Below are 22,908 nucleotides of genomic sequence, written 5' to 3'. Positions count from 1 at the left end.
ATACTCATCTCCTTTCCCTTTTTAGTCCTCTCAAGTCCTGCCTGTGATGCAAAGGTAAACTCCCATGCTTTATGCACCGTCAAATAGCTTACACAAAGGAGAAAGGGAACTCTTATGAGAAGGATGGAGGAAAACAGTGCGAAGATGTTGCTTTCTTTTCTCCTGTCAGCTTGCTTTTCTTTCCTGGAATCTAACAGTAGCTTTAGAACAACATCTATTCCAATACTATATTAACTTGGGATGAGGTTTTTGTTATTAGAAAGACTAAGCTACATTAGCTTAACAGTAGAAACTTCTGCTCTTCACCTTTGTGGTCCATTTGTTTGTTTGTTTCTGTGAGTAGTCTTGTAATACTCAACATAATGAGGGTTTAGAGCTAGGATCATGAAGAGAAAGAATAAAATGTAATCTTTGATGAGGCTGTGGACCATGGGGCTATAAAGGCCCAGGACACATCTGATAAGTCACCTTTAAGGAAGGAAGGGCACGCAGTGAAGGAATTTCTTTTCTGTTTTATTTTAGGAATTGGAGGCAGCAGAAGGAGGAAGGATTCTGCCTACTAATAATTAAATGAATTGTTTACTATGCCGAAGACATAGAAAACATCATTGTTGGCGCTTACTGTTTTATTTTATATAGACCAGCTCTGTCGTTATGGGAGTTTAGTCACAGGTTAGGGTGCCCAGCCTAACCCATATGAGCTGTCATGAAATTATACCTAAAAAGTTTTGAAGTATATGTAGCAGAAACTTTTTTAAAAAATATCTTTTATTGATTTTTTTTTTACAGAGAGGAAGGGAGAGGGATAAAAAGTTAGAAACATCGATGAAAGAGGAACATCAATCAGCTGCCTTCTGCACACCTCCTACTGGGGATGTACCCGCAACCAAGGTACATGCCCTTGACAGGAATCGAACCTGGGACCCTTGAGTCTGCAGGCCGACACTCTATCCATTGAGCCAAACCGGTTTTGGCTGTAGCAGAAACTTTTTAAAATAAAGTCTATACTCAAGACATTATCTCCTGCTAAAGTATAGCTGTTATCATCATGGAGTTAGCAGCTATTAAAAGTGGATTATTTTACCAAGTTACTGAATTTTCAACATTAGCCGAGGCTACTCAGTCTGAACTGAAAAGTCAGAAACTAAGTAGGTATTTTAATAACAAGAGTGGAGAATAAAATGTTAAACATTGTTTCAAATATGCAAAGGAATAGTACACTTGGAATGGTACTCTAGACATTTTTATTCCTATTTACATGAAGGGGCTTTGAAGAACAAAGAAAATGACACTTTATGTAAAAAAGGAAACGTCCTAGAAAAATTCAACAAAAATCTACATGTTTTGAAAATGTAAGGGAAATTGTTTAACAACCTACAATATTTTCAAATTGTTTGGGTTTTCTGCCTTTATTATATAATCAAGTGATTATATAATCAATGCAATCATAATGAAAAGAACATACATTTAAGTCATAACTTTCCAGTAATACAGTAATAATAGGGATTTTTAACATCCATTGAAATCAATGGCTAGATTTTCCAGACAGAAAATCAACAAGGAAGCAGTGGCCTTAAATGACACATTAGATCCTAATGATTTAATTAATATCTTCAGAGCATTTCATTCCAAAGAAGCAAGTTTGTTTTCTAGTTCCATAAAATAATAATTTAAATGGAAGATATAATGACACTCTTATTTCTTATTTGGGATTTGTATATATTGTTTGTGTAGATATATATTTTTATATATTTTTTCATCTAGTTTGTCAAATTAAAATTAAATGTTAAAAACTGCTGAATAATGAGAGACCATTAAAGCCTTCTTAGTATTTGTGCGGATAAATCATGAAATAATACCTGCATCAATTAGGTATATTTATACTTGTAAATACTTCCCATAAAAAACATAGTAAACCATAAAACTAGTAAAATGATTCCATTTTCTTATCCTAATTTTAGACATTAAGTTTCTATGATCAGATGGTTTACAGAGCTTATTAATAAGGCCTCCATAGCAACAAGTGAAACTTCTAAAGAAATACTCTTGAATCATTTAGAGTAGAGGACAAACATGGAAGAATTTTAATTGGTATGGGTCAGTTGTCATAGAAATATTACTATAGAGATAGTATAATGTGTCATATTTTATTATGTCACTGTCATTATTTATTCTAAAATTTGGATTTATGAATTTATCCTAACATTTGGATTTTTTTTTGCTTCAGAAAGACCTTGTTTATCAGCAAAATGCTATAAACAGGAGAGCAGGTTGAAAAAAAAAAGTGAGAACACTAGCTGATGAATCAGGAAATGAAGATCAAATGTGCTTTTGTTCATCTACTTATATTTTTTAAAAATCCAAAGTTTGCTTAACAAAACTTCCAAATACTGCGATATCATTAGAAACTGGTTATGTTTTAAGTATCCATGAGATACAATGGTCATGTTACCAGGAGCTTTTAATGCGCACAGGAAAACAGACAGCTAAATAGGCAAGGCTGCAGTTGTGACAAATGCGTGGTTGAGATAAGTAGTATGAGAGTGAGGAGGAAGTGGAATTCTCTTTATATGGAGCCATTTAAAGGGTGGATGACCTTGCGTGGGGTGACCCAAATGAAGTGACACAAGATATTGCTGAGTTGGCATCAGGAGGATTAAGGGAGGAGCTACAGGATACACTCTTTGGGACCTGTTAGAGTGGAGCAACGGGTGCATTGGAAGAGAGTCAAAGGAAAGATGTGATTTTAAGAGCCAGGAGAAGACCCAATGAAGTTTGTAGAGACTGGATCATGAATTTCTGATCAGAGACAGAATGATTCACTTAGTATTTTTTTTCCAAGATATAGCTCCTAACAAGAATAGAAAGAGTGTGATTTCTAATTTGATCACTGTGAAAGATACCAAAAAAAAAAAAAAAAATACAGATGAGAACAAAAAAGAATTAATTTATCTGAATATATTAAATCAAGGACAGTCTTAAAAGACATTATATTTCTATGTTATAACGTACTTTAAAAGCAATAACATTTTTCTTTGGAGGTGAACATTTATTTCTGTTCATTAGATTTACAAGTAAAACATAGATACCTTCAGATTTTTTTTTTAAAGCAATGAGTAGTGAGGCAACTTTAGAACTGATCATTTGCTAATACATTCTCTGGACCTGCTATGCCAATAACTTGATTTAATAATAAGGAATAAAAATATTTAGAAAGAAAGAAGTGTGGTTGAACAATAAAAAGACACGATTGTGTGGTTTCCTTTCAAATGCTTCAAAATAGAGCTCTTCCCAGTGATTTATATATGAGACTGTGGGGACTCAGAGGTGCCAGCGGCTGTGTGGTCTTCGTTGATACTCAGAGCTGGCCAAAATACCTCATTCAGTTCATTAGATGACTTCATTTCAGAAATCATGCTTTTTACTGAAATCTGAAAGCAGAGAAGTGCGGAACTGGCTTTACCAAGAGACAAATGGTTTATGCAAGAATAACTCAAAAGGAGTGTGGAGGAGTCCGGATTGCTTGTGCCTTCAGCAACAGGGATGCGTGTACAATTTGGGGCGATATCTCCCTAGATTTGAGCTCATCAACAACCGAGAAATCAGCAAATTTCTTTCAAGTGATGATCATTGATTCTCAGAGATAGAGAAATGACACTTGATGTAGGCAAATCGGTGAACATGTATTCACCACCTACTCTACGCAAGGCATGGCATCTTTTGTGATGAAGTGTACCACAGTGTTTGCTATTGCTTCTTCACAACAGACACCTACCTCTGCCTCATACTTGTCTCATTCCCAGTCTAGAGTGATATTGCATGAATCCACAGCCTGGAAAACTCACCCCACATCCAGAGAAACACATTGCTGCTGCTGCAATTTTCATTATGAAACGACTAGATCATGAGACGACTAGATCATGAGACGACTCTGCCATTTCAATCACAGAGAGGTACTTTTACGCCATTTGCACAATTGGATCTGATTAAACAAACAGGCAGTGCATTTGTGATTAAGCATGTGGATGAAAACACAAAGTGCCCAATTACCCGTGTTCTCATGGTAAGCTGTGAACATCTCGAATGTCCCCTGAGCTCCACTGCCCTTTTAACTAAGAGTAAGACCACCTGTCTCCCCTGGGAAGGCTGGTATATGCCTGAAATAGCTGATTGTTTGCTTTTGGGCTAAATGCCTCTCCTGCTTGCTGGTTTATCTATTGATTATACTTATGAGGGCTTTGCTTCAAGAATTATAATCTGTCTAACATTTATTCAGCAGAATGGAGGCCCCTCACCTTTAGGGTTCCCTTGGGTGGCTTCTAACTGACCTCGAATTCTTTTCAATAAACTCCCAGAGGATATGCCTGAGGGATATGACTTGTAGCCCTAGGTTAAGTATCCTTCCAATCCCTTGTTGCAACAGCTGTCTTAAGATCCATTACATCATGCCTTTAGAATATATTTTAAAAATAGGTTTTGATCAGTTTGCCATGAATTTGACAATACAAAGAACATAGAATAAAAGGTAATCCCAGGACTTCCAGCCTACACGTGGCAGCGAGACACAGTAATCCCCTTCTTTTGTAAGTATCATAAAAGCCACAAGGTAAGTAGGAAAACAAAATACTAAACACTTCTATTTTCACTGAAATGGAAAGGCACTTATCATTCACAGACTGGCTTGCCAAGAGCAGGTATGAGTCACAAAAGCCATGTGAAGTAAAGTGAAGCAGAAGCCTAGAAAGGGAAAGTGAACACAATGACAGTAAAATTCCCCGGGAAATGCCAGTCAAAGTACAATTTCATGAAAGCATAATGCAAACCCCAAACTGGAAAACCCCACAATTTGCATCCAACAAGAGCTGCGGGATTTAGGGAGAGCTGGTAGGGATCAAGCAGCCTCAAAAGAAGAAGGGCCAGCACAGATTCACAGAGAAGGGCCAAACAGCCCGGGGCCTAGCTCTCAGGAAAGGCAACAAAGCATGCACTCCTCCCGGGCCTGCTCCCAGCCCCTGGGCCGGGAAATCCAGCCTGTGCTTTGATGAGCATTGTATAAGAAGTTGAAAAGAACCAATATCAAAATATGAAATCTTTGCCAGAATAATGATTCCTTGAAACAGAAAAATCAGAACAAACATTTTACCACAATCTAGAAAAGGTAACAAACAGGTGCTTTAATGAAAGAATACAAAACTAAAAAAAAAAAAAAAAAAAAAAAGAATGCAAGAATGAGGAAATGGAGTTGTTTATGAAAATAAATTTGTTGAACTCAATATAAGGAGAACCATTTTAAAACAATGACAAAGAAGGACAATGTGGATAACACCATAAATTTTATGGAAGACAGAATTAGAAAGGAGAAGAAGAAAAAAAAACAAAAGAAGTAAAGTAGGATTAGAAAATGTTAATCACATAAACAAGCAAAGAGATTCAATATTTACCTAATTGGATTTTTCTATAAAGACAAAAGCAAAATATTGAAATATATTTTAAAGTGTTAAAAATAGACATTTAATAGAAGCATTGTTATTTTTCTGTTTTTTTGAATTTGTCAGGCTTTATATATTTACAATGTGTTGTGGCATGTTTTTTCTCTGACTATATAAACATTTATCTTGTACTAATTATGTACACATAATTGTATATTATTTTTCCAAAGATGGACTCAAAATTGTATGATCATCAAGTCCACTAACCGCTTGACCTGCTCTTGCATAGTTATATTCCCCCACCCATTAGAAGAATATAAATTCTAAAGGCACATTTTTCATTATTTCTAATAATTCTTTTGAAATCACTGTAATTAAAAAAATGTAGGTAAGTGACTGTCTAATTTACAAGGTAAAATGATTTTGTCACTTTACCAAAACCATAAAGGCCCAATTTATGGGAATGATTATTTTTTTTCTCATTGATTCACATTATAGCCAATTCACATAAAGCCTGCTAAATGGTATAACTTTAAACTATTGTAGTCAGTGTTCAAAAAAGGACCCAACCTAGCTATGGCTCTGAGCCTCATGGAACTTATTCTCAGGTAGGAGGTTGGAATCAAAGAAAGAATAAGTGCACTCAATAAAATATTAAATTTAGAGTGGCATGTAACTTGGGGAAAGATGCAGGTAACCAACACAATATTTTGCTTCTATTCTAAGGACATAAACCAGAAAAATACAGCAAGCAGAACCTCACAAATTAGGGAAACTTGCTCACCGGCACACGTGAAGAGGAAGGGAAGAAAAACCATAGGATATGATACTAATAGATGCTGTGTTGTAAGCTTTTAAATATTTTTATATATGTGATATCATTAATACCCATAGAAACTGTTTGAAGAAGATATGAACATTTCTGTTTTACAGAAGATAAAAGTAAAACTGAAAAACTAACTTCAATAGAAGTATAAAGCAACCATAAAAGCAAAACATATATGTAATTTGAATTTTTCTAATAGTCACATTTTTAAAAGCAAAAAGAAACCAGGGAAATTAATTATAAATCATGTAATAAAATTAAATATATGTAATCCAAAATATAATTATTCCAGTATTTAATTAATATTAAAACAAATTACTTTAATATTTTTCATTTATTTATTATGTGGTCTTTGAAGCCCAGTGTGCATTCTACAATTATAGAATCACAATACTAACCACATTTCAAGTGTTCAATAGCTATATATGGCTAGGGGCTACTCCAGCTCACACGTAGATATTTTAAATAAGTTGTCTAATGTTGGTACATTACTAGAAAGAATAGAGCTGGTCTAAACCCCCATCACAAGCTCTTAGATGCTGTCCTTCTTCAGAAGATAAACTCTTAGATTCACAAATCTGACTTGAGATGGTCTTAGCAGGATTTTCAAAAACATTCAAAGAGTTCTATGCATCCTTATTCACACAAGAAAATACATGGTCTTAAAGATGTTAAATAAAATCCAAAAGGATTCACAACTAGTAGATGGTTCTGTAGACTTTGAACTCACAAATGTCCACTTTTCAAATTCCACCAGAAATAACGGTTTACTGAAGAAGGAATTTAAAGCCCACCAGGCAATCACTGGATAGAAAAGATCGCTGTTATAAACCAAGCAGGGTGTTCCTGTGACCAAGCATTATTGTTTGTGTAGTCTGCCTATGCCTTTTCATCTCTTTAAACATCACTCCTACCTCTACCAACACCACTACACCAGACACATTCCATTAACAGTGTATTGCCCATAGGGCTGGTGTTTTCCTGGTTTTCTATTGATGAGCAGCTACAAGAGGCGTGAAACTACTGGTAAACCGCTAAGAACCGTGCCCAGTATTTAGATTATACATGGGTGTGTTGAGAATACATCACCCCGTGGGGATGATGCTACGGGAATGACACAGCCTTCTGGGAAATTCCAGAGGTAGGCTCGGGCAACAAGGAAGTGGGAGGATACCTCCATGCTTTATCATTAATGGCCTAGAAAATTTCATGTTATGGTGTCTTGGGTTTTAAATTAAATGTCAAATGTAATTTGCCACTGAAAATGTGAAGTGTGGAACGGCTCCTCGGAGGTTCTGAGAGCGTGGCTCTCTAATTGGTGGCTGCCTAATCCTGAGTTAAAACAGTTAGAGATCATTATTTGGTGGATTGTCACACTCGTCTGCCCTGGTAATGTGTGACTATATGTCTCCTTCCCTTTGAATCTGTAGTAAACTCTTGGGACAGTATTTAAAAGGTGCGGAGTTCACTGTGATATTAAACACAACGGATGTGCTAAACTGTTCCCTTTGGGATCATGCCACCACTGATGTCCTGATATCCCTGACATTTAGTCTATAACGTGAGGAAATTTGTGAGAGAAACTGGAGCAGCACATATTCCACGTGTAGACATTTATGTATTCATATGTTTTCCTGCTTACAAAGGTCTGATTAACAATAGGCCTAATAATAGGATTTTCAATCCACTTGACTGGGTTAGTGTTATATCTCTCTGAACTACCTGTATATCAGTGCTAATTATGAGGGGGTTAAGTCTAAAGAGGCAGGCTTAAATACAAAAACATCATCTTTACTTCCAGTCTTAATTAGAAACTTTAAACAAGCACGTACAATTAAATATGCTCCTAAAAATAATAGACACGATCCTATAATGCCAGCCAATTTGTAGCCCTATTAACATCACTCAGCGTGGCAGCTTTAGGAATGTATTGGAGTCATTCAAGGGGAACGTGGCTGAGAACAAACATAACAGCGTTTAACCACCTTAACTGCTGAGGATCAGCAAGGGCCTCTTCACACCTCCGGCAGCAGCTCTTTGGCTTGTTTGCAGCCGCATCCTGAAGTGAACCGCTCCCCTACCTCCTTGTACGCCTGGTTTCTGAGAACAATCACTCTTGTTCTAAATGTTTCAGAATAAAGCTGATTTCACTTCAGAAATGTATGATTGCAACCGTAATTCACAGAGAGAACGTTAATGCGGCCAGATCTTTGTATTGCTGAGGGAGGGACCTCTTTCACTTGCAGTAGTAAGCTATTCAGCTAGTCTCCTCCACAGAGCAGGCAAACCCAGGTGAGCACGAGGGAATACCTTTGGGGTGTCTTAGAGGCCATGGGGAAGACCACACAGACCAGGCCATCGGGCCCAGCAGCACACTTCACTGATGGGTGTCAGCATGTGGTGTGAACCTCAGGGAGGAGTCACTTCCGTAGGTTCCCTTTCACCCCAACTTTCAGAATATATGTGCTTTACTTCCAGCACATTGTCATATCCATACTTGTATTGAATTCTGTCAGCAACCTTATGAGGTAGTCTAATATAATGCCACATTAGATGTGAAAAATGTCTTAGAACTTACCCAGTGCCCAGAGTAAAAGAGCATTAGGATATCTGCTAGTTTTATTCCTACAGAGCTCGAGCTTCATACCAGGTCTAGTCGAAATGATCATATATTCTAAACTGATAAGTTTTAAATTATATTTTATCATAATGCTATAGTTCATGGCGAAGTGAAACAGTTTTATGTTGCTAGTTAAGATGTAAATTATTGCAAGACTGCTTGTGACATCTTTCATTTATATGTGAGGAAGCTAAGTGTCAGGGTGTTTATAAGTTTTAAACAATATCACATAACTAGCAGATCTACAACTCTTGTCTGTTCTTTCAAAATCTTACTTCTTTCCATAATATCACAAATGCCTCCCATACTATAGTAACTGATGAAAAGTATTAAAAACTTTCTAAATTCTTATAGGAAATATGTATAACACTGTAGAGTTTGTACCATGCATTTCTATCATTTATCTCACTGAAAGCCCTGCTGTTCTCATCATTAATTAAGCTTATTAATTTAGAAAATTGATTCAGTAATCTCATTTTTGTATTATATTTTAAAGTTTAGGTATGTTTTTCCTTTGTAAAAATGTCTAAGCAATTATACACAGTATATTCAGAGCTGGAGAATTTGTCTTGATTACAGATATGTTGTGCTCTTTTTTTTTTTTCTTTCAATTCATAAAAAAAAAAAAAAAAGTGAGCCAGTTCCATAAGCATTCTCCATCTCCTCATGCTTTGCCCTTGAATTAAGTGGCTTGCTTTGGTTGGATGATAAAGAAAACAAATTAGAGAGAAGATGTCTATATAGTAGGAAGCATCTATATTGGGCAAAATGCCTAAGAACTAAGGCTGATTAAATCTGTGCTGAGTTTTCAAGATCCAAAATAAAGAAAGGCAATACATGTTTGACAATCACAAAGTCACATAAGCCCTTCCTTTACTTTTTTTCAACTACTGCCTCCCTGTGAATCTATAATTATTTCAAATATAGTTTAGAAAATCATTTGTAATCTATAAATCTGCTACTACTTACTTTAGATTATGAAATAAAACAATCTGCTCTATTTTCCCTTCCCCAATTTCTTGACTTTACTTACACAAAAATCAACTGAAGGATGCCTGCTTCAAACAATACGCAATGGTATTTTTCTGGGAATTCAAAAATATTTAGATTTAATACAGTTCAAGGTTGTAGAATAGCTTAGAGTAGCTGCAAATGTCTTAAATGTTAACTAAGCCTTAGTAACTTAATGTTATGAAAAAAGGTACTATAACATGACATGGTTTTACGCTTTCCAATTCTCTTAGTTGTCCTATTATGATAAGCCGATTTTATTCATTTTCCTGAAACTGAAATTATACTGGGCCCTTGGGGTCCCTGTCAGAGTACTCACCTAGGTGGGCTCTGAATCTCATAGGTTCTAAGCACTTAAAAATTTCTCTCTTGAATTATTTATTGGCTAGGAGTATAATTGAGTGAAAAACATCTTGTCTTATATCATTTACCTATTATATTTTCAACTCTGTGAACTAGAAAGCTAAGAATGTTCTAAGCTCTTTAACTGAATTAAGGGAAACAATGTGAGGAAACATATGCTCCGCTGGGGATTTTAGACTTTTTATTTGTGAGGCTTCAAGGAGTTAATGAAATCAGGTAACACTGCCGAGCACCAGGAAAGGCCTGTGCAGACAGAGGCAGCTTATCAGGGCTTTCGCTTTGCCTGGAATTTGGTGTCTTCTTCATTTTCCTTACTAGTCCCTATTGACCTGGTCACATTGTTCCTCGGCAGTTACTGTGTGACAGAAATCAATAATTGTCATTAGTATTAAAGTCCGAAGTATAAAAAGATGCAGTGCGTATTCCTGTAGCCTTTCATTTTCATTCTTTGAGATTTCTTTATAAATTCTTTGTCAACAACATAGAAGAGGACACTTACAGATTCTTGTCATATTGCTAGTAACACTCCACTAGGGAGCTGCCTTATATTTTATAGCAGTATTGAATTTATATGGGGCATGTTCCCAAGTTTGTGTTTATTTGTTTGATTTTTTTTTCTTTCTTTGTCATTTAACAGCCCTATTTTCTGTGTCTTTAGAGAATATATAACTTTCAGGCAAACTGTTTTAATATGGAAATGAACAAAGATGTGTGTGATTCTTAAGGGGATTGCTATTAGCAGTTTCAAACATTGCCTTGGATTTATCTACAATTCCCACTTTAGCTATGCGCCTATAATAAAACATAGTTTATATACAATTTAGCCCTCTGGTATTTACTGCTAGACAAAGATAATTATTCAAAATGCCTGATTTCTGAGGACAGAAGGGTTAAGTTTTAAGTAAATCCTTAAAACCAAATTCAACCAAAATTAATTGAGCACAAGTATTGTTATTTTAACTGTCTTCGAAAGATCCTTGTTCCTCTATTTAAATAAATTAAAAAAGGATTAAATATCAGTCTAAATGTGGGTCCATCTCACTTGCTACAGACCATGACTCTAAAATCTTATTCAAATCACAATATGCAAAGACATCTTTATTGCCCTTAGTTAAGCAGCTTAATAATTCATTTTATCCTTTCCACAACTAGATATTTTGAAATAGGGAATTTTATGGTAAGGGGTGTGTGAGTATTTCTGGCAGATATACAACCCTAATTGGGTTTGGAAATGAAAAATTATTTTAATTAGCTGGCCTCCCAAATGTTTGAGATGGACTAGCCACTAGTGGAAGATGGGACAAGACGCATGGATGGTGTCAAACTGTGGAGGCCTTCTAATGTGATACTAAGCAATTTAGGTTTCTGTTTCACATGACATAAGAAGTTGTGTATGTGCTAAATTCTGTGTAAGAGACTTTTAAATGTGTAATTTCTTCTCTTCATTACCAAAGAGCTGTGCAATCTTAGAAAATTTACTTAACCTCTATCTCAGATTTATCACTTTTAAAATGAGAGTAAATAGATTTGTCTCATAGAGTCTTCTAAGGTAAAGCACTGAGAACACTTCCAGGCATATTGAAACCATAAGAGTTAGCTTCTGTTATGTTCCTTTTACTCATTTCAGAACTTCTCAGTGCAATTATTTTTTTCTTCTATCTGATGACTATCATGTATTATTTTTCAAAGATTTACTATCAACAAACTCAGTTTTACCCCAGTTTTATTAAAACCTAATTGACCTCTCAGTTGTTGATTGTGTGGGGAGAGCTTTAGTTAGCTGGTGACCTTTAATTTTGACTGGGTTTAGAATTATAGATTGACAGTCATTTCTTCTCAGTACATTACTCCAAACTTTTTTGGATGCCATCACTGCTTTTATTCGGTCAACAGAGATCCTGATTTTCCTACTTTTCTAATTAATACCTCTTTTTTTCTCTCTGCTGTTTTTTTTATCTTTAGTATGCACCATTTTCAATGGTTTGCTGAGGTGTTCACTCTTGTGTGTGTGTGTGTGTGTGTGTGTTTCAGGCCTCCCTGAATCTTAAAATTGTTCAATTTAATGAGTCCTGGGAAAATTTAACAATTATCTCTTCACATATCATTTTATCCTAGTCTCTTCTTTTTTCTGGAAATCTGACTAGATAAATAAGACATTCTAACTCTACCCTTTATTCTTTTATCTTTATTTCACTTTATTTTACTAGGTATAAATTTCTCCATCTCTGTTTCTTATTTTTCAGCTAATTCCTTTTTGTTTAATAGCAGACCACATGCATTTGTTTGAGCATCTGTGTCTGAAAAGTCAAATGTCTGATATTTGCAGCATTTGATTCTGACTTTTACTGTTTCTATTGATTCACTCATAATGATATTTTTTCTTTATATTTTATGAATATTGACTGTGAATTTTTAATTATGAGATTTTATTTTTCCTTCCCATCCATTCTTATGGTGTAGGACTGAAATTTTTATTTTATTATTCTCTGGGTAGTGTATTTCTGTGGAGAGGTATTTCTAGCTTATTCTAACTATGAGTTTTGAAGCCCTTTGGCATACTAGATATACAGAGGTGGGCAAAAGTAGTCCTATAATTATAATAAAAATGAATAATATAATAATTAAGAAATAATAATACAAGCATAAACCCTGTGTTTTGCAGACTCACAGTGGTAGACTTACATTTGGGCACCCTTGTATAGAATTTTTTTAATTTTTATTTTTACCTTATGTGACCCTAGTCTTTCTTTTTGGCCCCACACATTCAGACAAGCTATAAACACTGACCTAAAGATGACTGGAATTTAGTATGTGCCTAACAGTGAAAGTTAGCTTCATGTCTCAGCTTGCTGCTTTTATCTATTTTTTATCTTTAGCAAGTTTTATTCCTTTCACATCAGTTTATTGAGGTATTTAAAGATGTTTTACAATATAATTTGTAATATTTTAAGAACTCAAATTTGTCATGGCACCTCTTTCCAATATTAGCAGAAGGGGACATATGCTGTCACCTGGCCATGGATGGTGCTCACCAGTCCTCACAAGTCCTATCTGCATTTACATGGAGCTGGCATCAGGCCCAGTGAGCCACCATTCTGTCCTCACCCTTCTCCTATATCACCACGTGACAGGAATTATGGAATATTTCTGACACCATATTCCTAGAGTCAGTGTCTTTTTCCCCTGATTTAATGCACTATGTAATATTAAATAAACTTGTGTTTTAAATAAAAGTACAAAGTTGACTTAAAGTCTCAAAAGCCTAGTGGTTCTCCTTCTTAAATCTTTGCTATATGTACACTTTCTTTCAGGGAAAATTCTGTTAAGGTAAAAAAAAAAAATGTTCCTAGTTTTAAAAAGATGAGAAAGATAGACCAGAAGTATGCTTAATTACACTGTCAAAAATCATATTAAAAAATACTAGTATTTCCAAAATGTCTAAACATTATGAGTTCAGATTTCCGTCTACAGCCCAGAGTACGTTGTCAAGGACACAAAATATAATTCATTTTGTTGTGATTCACAATATCATAATGCACTCTGGTTATGTTTGAAAGTGAGAATTCTGTTCATCCACCTCCTGACAGAGCTGCATGGTCCTCAAGGGATGTATGATAGTCAGCATGACAAAACCAACATACATTCTTTTGTTTCTCTGCTAGATCTTCTGTTGTGTTTTATTATCCATATTTTGTCCAGGTGCATTGGGGAAGAAAACTTCAAGGACATTTAGAACACAATTTCTCACAAAGGCTTTTTTCAATATTACTTTTCTGTGAGCATCACCCTGGCCTTGCTCAGCCTGGAAAGGACTCTTATTCCAGGAAAAAAATGCCACTAGTCCCAATCTTAGCAAAAAGTTGAGACAGAGAATAAGGTACAGAGAAAAAGAGATATTTGATCATTTAATTCTTTTCAACCAAACTTAATTCCAAATCCCTCTTATTATAGCTCTGTCACATACTAATCAAAGTAGAAACACCTTTACTCAACTTCCACTGTTCTTTATAAAAAAATAATAATAATATGTTTTTTATTGATTTCAGAGAGGAAAGGAGAGGTAGAAAGAAATGGAAACATCAATGATGAGAAAAAAATCATTGATTGGCTGTCTCCTGCACGCCCCCTACTGGGGATCGAACCCACAAACAGGTTCATAGGTCAAAGCTCAACTACTGAGCCTTACTGGCCACACCCACTGTTCTTATTTCTCAGGTAATTGACATTCTTTATTATCTCCTCCTTCTGTTCATGGAGGGTGTACATGTTGATGTTATTAAGTAATTCAAATAAATATTATGCAGAGAAATGACTTATAAGTGCACCAAAAATGAAAGTATTTTCTGTATGAAAAACCCCCAAAGCTAATAGTTTTGAACAAATTCAATAAAATGAATGACTTAAGAAATGTTATTATATGTGTGCGAGAAACTGTATAATAATAACAGAAAACTTCAAGAATGCTGTCATCAGACCACTTCACATGTTTCTGCACCACTTTAATGAAAATAAAAATTGTATATGATGCGTTACAGGCAGGATATATATTTTTAAAAGACTCATGATGTTAAAATAAATAAAAAATAAATTTTCCTTCAGAATACTATCACATAAAAATATATATCATTCTTATATAAGATTGGCCCAATACTGTAGCATTATATCATATTAGTTTAGTCACAACATTTAAGTTATGAGTACATGATTTTTAACTGATTTTTATTAACTCAATACCAGCCCTGACGGTGGCAGATGAGAGCTTCCAGAGACTTTGTAGACATTGCCACCAAGTTCCTTTGTAAAGATGATGTCACTGAAAGGTCTATGTTACTTTTACATCTGTTCTGGCTTTTCCTAGTTATGTAATCTTGGCCAATTATCTTCATAAATAAGAGATGTTAAGCCCTAGCTTGTTTTGCTCAGTGGATAGAGTGGCAGCCTGTCTCGGGTTTGATTCCAGTCAGGGTCACATGCCCAGGTTGCTGGCTCGATCCCCAGGGGGCGGGTGGGGGGGCATGTAGGAGGCAGCCAATCAATGATTCTTTCTCATCACTGATGTTTCTATCTCTCATTCCTTCTCCCTTCCTCTCTGAAATCAATAAAAAATATATATACTACATATTTTAAAAAAAAGAGATGTCAAATTACTTAACAGAGGTTGTGTTAGTAAAGTGCATAACACATTGCCTGGCACATAGAATTACATAGATGGTAGCTATTACTATTATGGAAAATTTAAGGAATAGTGATTTGCCTTTATTGTGTTATCTCTTGCCAAATAAATTGCTTATAAGAGGCTCCAGTTTATTTAATAATTATTACTCAAAAAGATAAATATGAAGTGGAAACAGGCAAGGTATGTTCTGAATGCTGTGTCTACAAAGGTGAAGAAGATAGCCTTGCTTTTATGGATATTACCAGTAATACAGATAATTGCTAAGAGGAATAAAGCAGGGAAAATGCAGTAAAATCCAGTGGCAAGGCTGACAAATGGTTGGGGTGGCTTGCCGTTTTAAGGAGAATGTTCAAGAAGAATTGAGGAGCCATCTTCAAAGATTCCAAGCTATGCAGTAGGGTAAAAACTGTTTATCAAGGAGCCAGGCAAAGGAAACAGTGAGATGGTGAATGCATGACATATTTGATGAGCAACAAGAAAATCATTGCGATGGCTCTAGAGTACAGAATGCTAGAAGATGAAATCAGAAAGTTAGGAAAGATTAAAAATGGCCTTGTAGACCACATAAGAATTTGGATTTTATTTAATAAAATAAACCACTGAAACAGGGAAATAATGTAGCTGATTTATGTTATTAAAATATAATTCTAACTGCTATGTGATAGCCTACAAGTGGTTATCACATAGCAGTTAGAAATTGTTTCTACAGAAATGGAGAGAGATCAGCAGGCAATAATAGAACTTTTTTTCTCTCTCTCTTAATATCTTCACACACTCACATACACACATCATTAACAAAGAAGCAGTTTTCTATATGCATCTTTCAGGAAAAAAAATAACTAATTTATATTCAGGTGGCAACATGCTGTCCCTTGATTTATTTATATAGCATAAGTTTAGTAATCTTATTTCAGACTCCAGTAAAGATGTGATATTTTTAAATACGTGTCTATGCAATCAACTGCACAACGCATGTGTTGTTTATAATCTATGGCTTAATACTAAAGCAATGATCTGCTTATTTTACTTTACTTGTAAATATTTGTAATAATCAGGGGAAAAATGCAAAATAATATGATGTCATTTTCTATATTTTTCTTTGAGTATCATGAAGGATAAATGGATAAATAGTCTAAGCACTGAAATAAGGTCTTTTTAAAATGGGAGGGTTTTTTGCTGTATTGGATTAATAGTTTCCAAATTAGAATTTATAGCTTTCAATTTCTCCATGAATAACAACAGTTAAATGTACAGCTCTTAGTCTCAGTTATGATATACATCCTGCCCCGGGTCGTTTGTTTCAGTGGTGAGAACTTCCATGGACTGAAGGGCTGGGTGTTCAACTTCTGGTCAAAGGCAGGTACCTGGGTTGCAGGTTTGATCCCTGGCCTCTGTCAGGGAGGCAACCAATCCATGTGTCCCTCTCCTATGATTAACTTCTGTGAATGTGGGTACCTGTGTGTGTGTGTGTGTGTGTGTGTGTGTGTGTGTGTATGTAAGCATATATTTAAGACCATAGAGGGAATTGTAAATAGGGAAGGAAATATCAGTTTGAGGAACATGGGCTGAGCAGAAGCTCATCAGAACCAGTTAAGCAAAATGGAAGTGGCTCCTCAGAACTCACGTTGTGGGGTGAAAATTCACCAATTTAAATATGCAGTTCTCATGAATCATATTCATAGTTTTAGCAAAACTTTAAGTCTCTAATTGTGTAAGTGCTGCTTTTATTTTCATTTCTGGAAAAAAAGGCAATTAATAAAAATAAAAATGTTTTAAACTGTAAAAATATTAGTGATACGTTACTTTTTTTCTTCAAATTGTATTTATTGATGATTTACTTAGAAAAAAAATAATAAATAGAGCTGTTGAAGGGGTGGCTAGTAGCTCATTACTTTTCTTCTCCATTGCAGTCCCTAGCCATGTAATTAAAATAGCTCACCAAGGCTTAGATTTAAAAGTATAAATAAAATGGAATTAATGGTATTAACATTATTAAGGTAAAAGACTAATATGATATTTCCCTCTTTGGGTATAACTGTATTAAATTATAACTTAGCAGGGAGTGGGAATGTTTATCTATATTTTTAAGATGTTTTCTAAAAGATAGATATAACTGCTGAGTCTATAAGAGAAACCAATTGCCAAGAAGCAATATGTCATTTAAAAGTCATGAATATACTCTACAGTTGTTTCTCAATTTAATCGCTTCCGGCCTAGAAGGACTGCACTGACACCTGAAAACTCACAAATTGCTACTTGTTTACTATAGAAATCTCTAACTGACATCTGTCAAGTTCTTGCAGGAAGCTTCATGCTAGAATTTTACATTTTTAATGTTTATTGCATCTTTCAGAACACATAATGGAACCAACGGTTATGAATGTGCTATAGTAATCATTGTTATAAAAATGGCATTGGACAAAAAATGTAAATATTCATGGAAATCCTTATTTCCCTGATGTTAGGAAAAGATGCTGAGAGAAATAGCTCACCAAAGGAGGGAACTATAGCACCGTATAGATCATCACAGGAGTTATAAACAATGGCAGTTGACATTAATAATTAAGTGAGAAAAATTCCCTATGGAGGCTGAGATGAGCTACAGACACGTGTGTAAAGTCACTTGGCTAATTGATCATTAGTTATGTTCTAGATTAGAGGAAGATATATTAATGTAACTGGTTTCTCTACCATATTTTTCTAGTCCAATAATTTGTCTAATGTAATAAATATAGCTCTTATACATTCCCTGGGAGGGGGATCATCTCCATTAGAGCCTGATGTTTTTATTATGTGCAAGCAAGTATTCAATATAAATAAATGTGATAGGGAAATTTTATCACTTCTCTCAAGTTCTTTGTGCTACACCTTAAATTAATTGTAATAGAAATTGTATTATTGTTGTCAATATCCAAATATATATATATATTAATCTGACCTTAACTCTGAGAGCTATTTACCATTTTATTATGAGATTTTTAAATCGGGTTGCATTCTACTTTTTGTTTACTTTCTGCGTTTTTGAAGATTGTTATCTATCTCAACAGGGCATTCTTTAATGAAGAAACGTTAGAGCTGCTTAACACACTGCATCACAGGAGATTCTAGTGAAGAACATGGCTTCCTCTTGGAAACTAATCCTCTTTCTGTCAGTCGCTGGGTGTCTTTCAGGTAAAAATCCTGCTTTCTGTATCAGATAATGAACATATATATAAAAGACTTTATTACATGTCTTCAGGTGTTCTTTTAAATATATTAGTATTCATACTTTCAACAAAAGGAAAACAGCCTTTAAACTTTTGTTAGGTTGCAAAGAGTCATATACAACTCTTTAATAAGATACTTAGAAAAATGCTATATACATGTTAATAAGATGAATAGCCACCTCATGTCATTGATTTTCACTTATAATATAAATCATTGTTAGCCTCCAGAATATTTGGTAATATGTATATTTTTAATTTGTAACAGTAATTATAAAGAAATTTAATTATCATGCTAAATTTCACCATATAAAAGCAGAATCATGCTGGCTTTATTACACACACACACACAATCATTTATGGGCATCTCTAACACAATTTATTTTTTCATAGTCTTGGCTTCTCTAACTTTGTTTTGATCAATTTTATTTTTCTATATTTTATATCTAATGTGAGAAATTTTATTCTGCAAAAGTAGTTTATGGTTTTTGGGGAGTGATACTATCGTAAAGCTAAGAATTAATATGCCAGAGGCTTTTTGTTTAAATTGTAGAATTTCTATAAATTATATTGTAGTGATGATTACAGTGCTATACATGTAACATTCCAGTGACTAGATTTAACTCAGTGGCTTGACCTTTTATTAAGTACTACCAATGTAACTTCAACTACATATGATGGGTGATTCTCTTTTAAGCCAACAAGTCGTCCTCAATTTAGGTTGGGCTCAAAACTTTGTTTGAAATTCAAAGGAATATCTTTATATACAGATATAAATATAGTATTTCAGTCATAATAAATGCATGTTATATGTTTAAATGTACATATTTACATTCATTTCAGGCTTTTAAAATATAGATAAAACCTCTTTCATGTTGAAATACTGGTAGTTAACTATAAAAACAACAAAAGAGTATTAATACATTGTTATTATATATGAGCACCATTTCTTCCAGGAAAATAACAGGTTTAAGAAGAGACATGAAAGGTAAGGTAAGACCTCTATAAAATGTTGATAGAGCAACTGTGAAAAACAAGTAGATACCTTTAGAGATGTTTAAAGTTAACTGAAAACCCTTGTATATTAATATTATAGTTGCATAAAAAAATAAAAAGAGACTTCAAACATTTTATCTTATTTAGTTTCTTTCTGTGCATTTTTATGATCTTCCCAGCTGATCTAGTCTATTTTTCTTCTACCTTTCCAATGTTATTTACCTTTTGTACTCCTAAACTAATTGAAGGGAATGAAGATAGGCTGTGAGATAAAATAAAGGATGCCTAGTTAGGTTTCAATTTTAATAAACAAGTTAATTTTTTTTTTTTTTAGTTTCAGTATGTTCCATGCAACATTTTATTTTATTTAAAATTTAAATGTAACAGGTGTCCAGTGTTTTTATTTATTAATCTGGCAATACTTGGTGGAGAGAGAGTATTGCTTTGTAAAATCACTCCAAAGCTTTATTTTCTTGTATTGGCCCAACATTATTCTCCCAGACCATTTATCTGGGAGATAAATCTCAAAGGAGAGATTATCTTGTGGTTGTGCAAAGATGAAAATATTTGGCCTGATAATTTCTATGCTTCCAACTCAAAGGGAAACTAAAATGCTGTTCTTTTCATAGAGTAAAATTACACATTTGAATGTAGGAATATGAATTTGAGTTTAGAGGTAAGTTACTACTTAAATATTGTAGACTAATCTGGTAAAAAGTTGAAAACAAATGACATTTCTCATTTTTATATGAAATTTGATTTTTAAGCACCTGTATTTAGTATTAAGCATCTATAAAATATTTTAAAAAAACTTATTAATTTCTTCTCTGCTCTAGATATCTGTTTATAATTGATTAGATACTTGAAAGAATCCGTTTTCAAGGATGATTATATTCAAAACTTTCCCTTTACCTTTATATTTTAATAAATTATTCTGGAGGTACAGAATAATTTACTTTTACTCCTGTTACTTGTTAATTCTTACCTTCAATATTTACTTTATAATTTAGCATCTTATGCTGTAGTTTTCTGTAGTTACTGCCTTTATTTGTCTATGAGTGTCATATTAGAGGACCTGTTTAGCACATTGACTTGATTACTTCTACGAAAATGAGGGAAATGAAACTATAGGGCATGAGCACATTTTATGTGTTGCTGCTCTTTGTTTTTTTTGTTTTGTTTTGTTTTGTTTTTTTTTAAATAAATTTTATTGATTTTGTACAGAGAGGAAGGGAGAGAGATACAGAGTTAGAAACATCGATGAGAGAGAGTCATCAATCAGCTGCCTCTTGCACACCCCCTACCGGGGATATGCCCGCAACCAAGGTACATGCCCTTGACCGGAATCGAACCCGGGACCTTTCAGTCCCCAAGCCGACACTCTATCCACTGAGCCAAACCGGTCCCGGCTGTTGCTGCTCTTTGAACCAGCAAAACCTATTAAAGAAATAAGAGATGGCTGTATCTCCAATTTGTTTTATTTATTTACTTTAATTAATTAATTAATTAATTATTTTTTTCATTGCTCTTTAGAGAGAATAGAAGGGAGGCAGGAGGAGGAGAGAGAGAAAGATATTGATGTGATAGAGGCACATCAATCGGTTGCCTCCCACAGAATCCCTAACCAAAGATGGGAAGTGAACCCATAACCCACATATGTGCCCTTGACTGGGAATTGAACCTGAGATCCGTCAGTGCACAGGCCTATGTTCTAACCACTTAGTGATCCTGGCCAACGCTATTTTTTTCATTTCTTAATGGATGGATTATCTTGGGTGTTTATAACTAAGAAACACAGCACTATGTTTAAAAATTGGCTGAGAGCCATAAAAGGCTGACAGATGTCACAGGATATACAAACTCATATTAACAATGTACTCAATCAAAACAATGAGATACCACTGCATATATCAGAATGGCTAAGATTTAGAAAAACAAACCAGTAAAAACAATGCCAATTGCTGGCGAGGATGCAGAAAACAGCAATGTTTACTTATTGCTGGAAGAAAAAGTGGTGCGGCCACTTTGGAAGGGGGTTGTGCGATGCTTACAAAGCTAAACAGCCTTTCCAAATAATTAAACAATTGGACTCCTAAGCATGTACCTACCTGATTATATTTTATTTTTATGCACACATTTTTATTGTGATAAAATACACATAATGTAAACTTTACAATTTTAACCATATTAAGCGTATACTTCAGTGGAATAAGTACACAGTGTTGTCCAAACATCACTGCTGTCTATCTCCAGAAAGTTTCATCATCCCAAATAGAAACTGTGTACCCATAGAATAAAACTTCTTATCTTCTTCTTTCTCCCTTCCCCTCCCCCCTCCGCTCACCACCAACTCCTGGTAACTTCTATTCTAGTACTTTGTACCTTTATTCTACTATTTGCCTCTTCTGGGTACCTTATATAAATGAAATTATACAATACTAGAGGCCCAGTGCACGGGATTCTGAGGTGGGGTCCCTTAGCACAGCCTGTGCTCTCTCACAATCCAGGAGCCCTTGGGGGATGTCTGACTGATGGCTTAGGCCCTGTGCTGGGTACAGGCCTAAGCTGTCAGTCAGACATCCTTAGTGCTGCAGCAGAGGCAGGAGAGGCTCCAGCCACAGCCGCTGTGCTTACCAGCCATAAGCGTGTTCCACGGCTCTGGCTGAGCAGCGCCTCCCTCTGTGGGAACACACTGACCACCAGGTGGCAGCACCTACATTGACCATCTGCCTCCTGGTAGTCAGTGCACATCATAGCAACTGGTTGTTCTGCTGGTCGGTCGATTTGCATATTAGCCTTTGATTATATAGGATTGGTTCTTTTTTTTTTTAATATATTTTATTGACTTTGTACAGAGAGGAAGAGAGAGGGATAGAGAGTTAGAAACATTGATGAGAGAGAAACATCGATCAGCTGCCTTCTGCACACTCCCCACTGGGTATGTGTAGGATTGGTTCTTTAAAACTTCTGTTCACACAAAATACCTGCACTTAAATGTTTTTAGGAGTTTTATGAATAATCACCCAAAACTAGATAACAAGAGAGATGTCCTTTTGCAAGTAAATGGATAAGTAAACTATGAAAATTTCATACATTGTAGTACTTTTCAGTGATAAATAATAATGAACTATTACACCATGCAAAAACATGGGTGAATTCTAATATTCACATTGTCCAATGAAATAAAGCCATCTGAATAGACCATATGCTGCATGGTTCCATTTATATGATCTTTTGAAAAGGGCACAATTTTTTACGGAGAAGAAGAGAGAGGGATAGAGAGT

At 34.8% G+C, this 22,908-nt stretch overlaps 1 protein-coding gene across 5 annotated transcripts in view; it reads left to right on the top strand.

Moving 5' to 3' along the window:
- The window catches only part of CNTN5 (contactin 5), a 917,150-nt gene that overhangs the window by 314,324 nt on the left and 579,918 nt on the right, over positions 1 to 22,908 (top strand). For 4 of the 5 annotated variants that reach the window (XM_084894670.1, XM_084894671.1, XM_084894674.1 and 1 more), the window contains one exon: positions 18,473 to 18,596. In XM_084894670.1, the coding sequence (XP_084750796.1) occupies positions 18,542 to 18,596 (55 nt within the window). In that variant the 5' untranslated portion in view covers positions 18,473 to 18,541. Of the gene's footprint in view, positions 1 to 14,398; positions 14,465 to 18,472; positions 18,597 to 22,908 lie in introns of those variants that run through there. The other variant, XM_084894673.1, reaches the window with a different exon arrangement.

The sequence above is a fragment of the Pipistrellus hanaki genome, assembly GCF_964339955.1.
Source record: "Pipistrellus hanaki genome assembly, chromosome: 9".
NCBI lineage: Eukaryota > Metazoa > Chordata > Mammalia > Chiroptera > Vespertilionidae > Pipistrellus > Pipistrellus hanaki.
The sequence above is the reverse complement of the archived record's forward strand: the minus strand, read 5'-3'. Positions and strand labels throughout refer to the sequence as shown.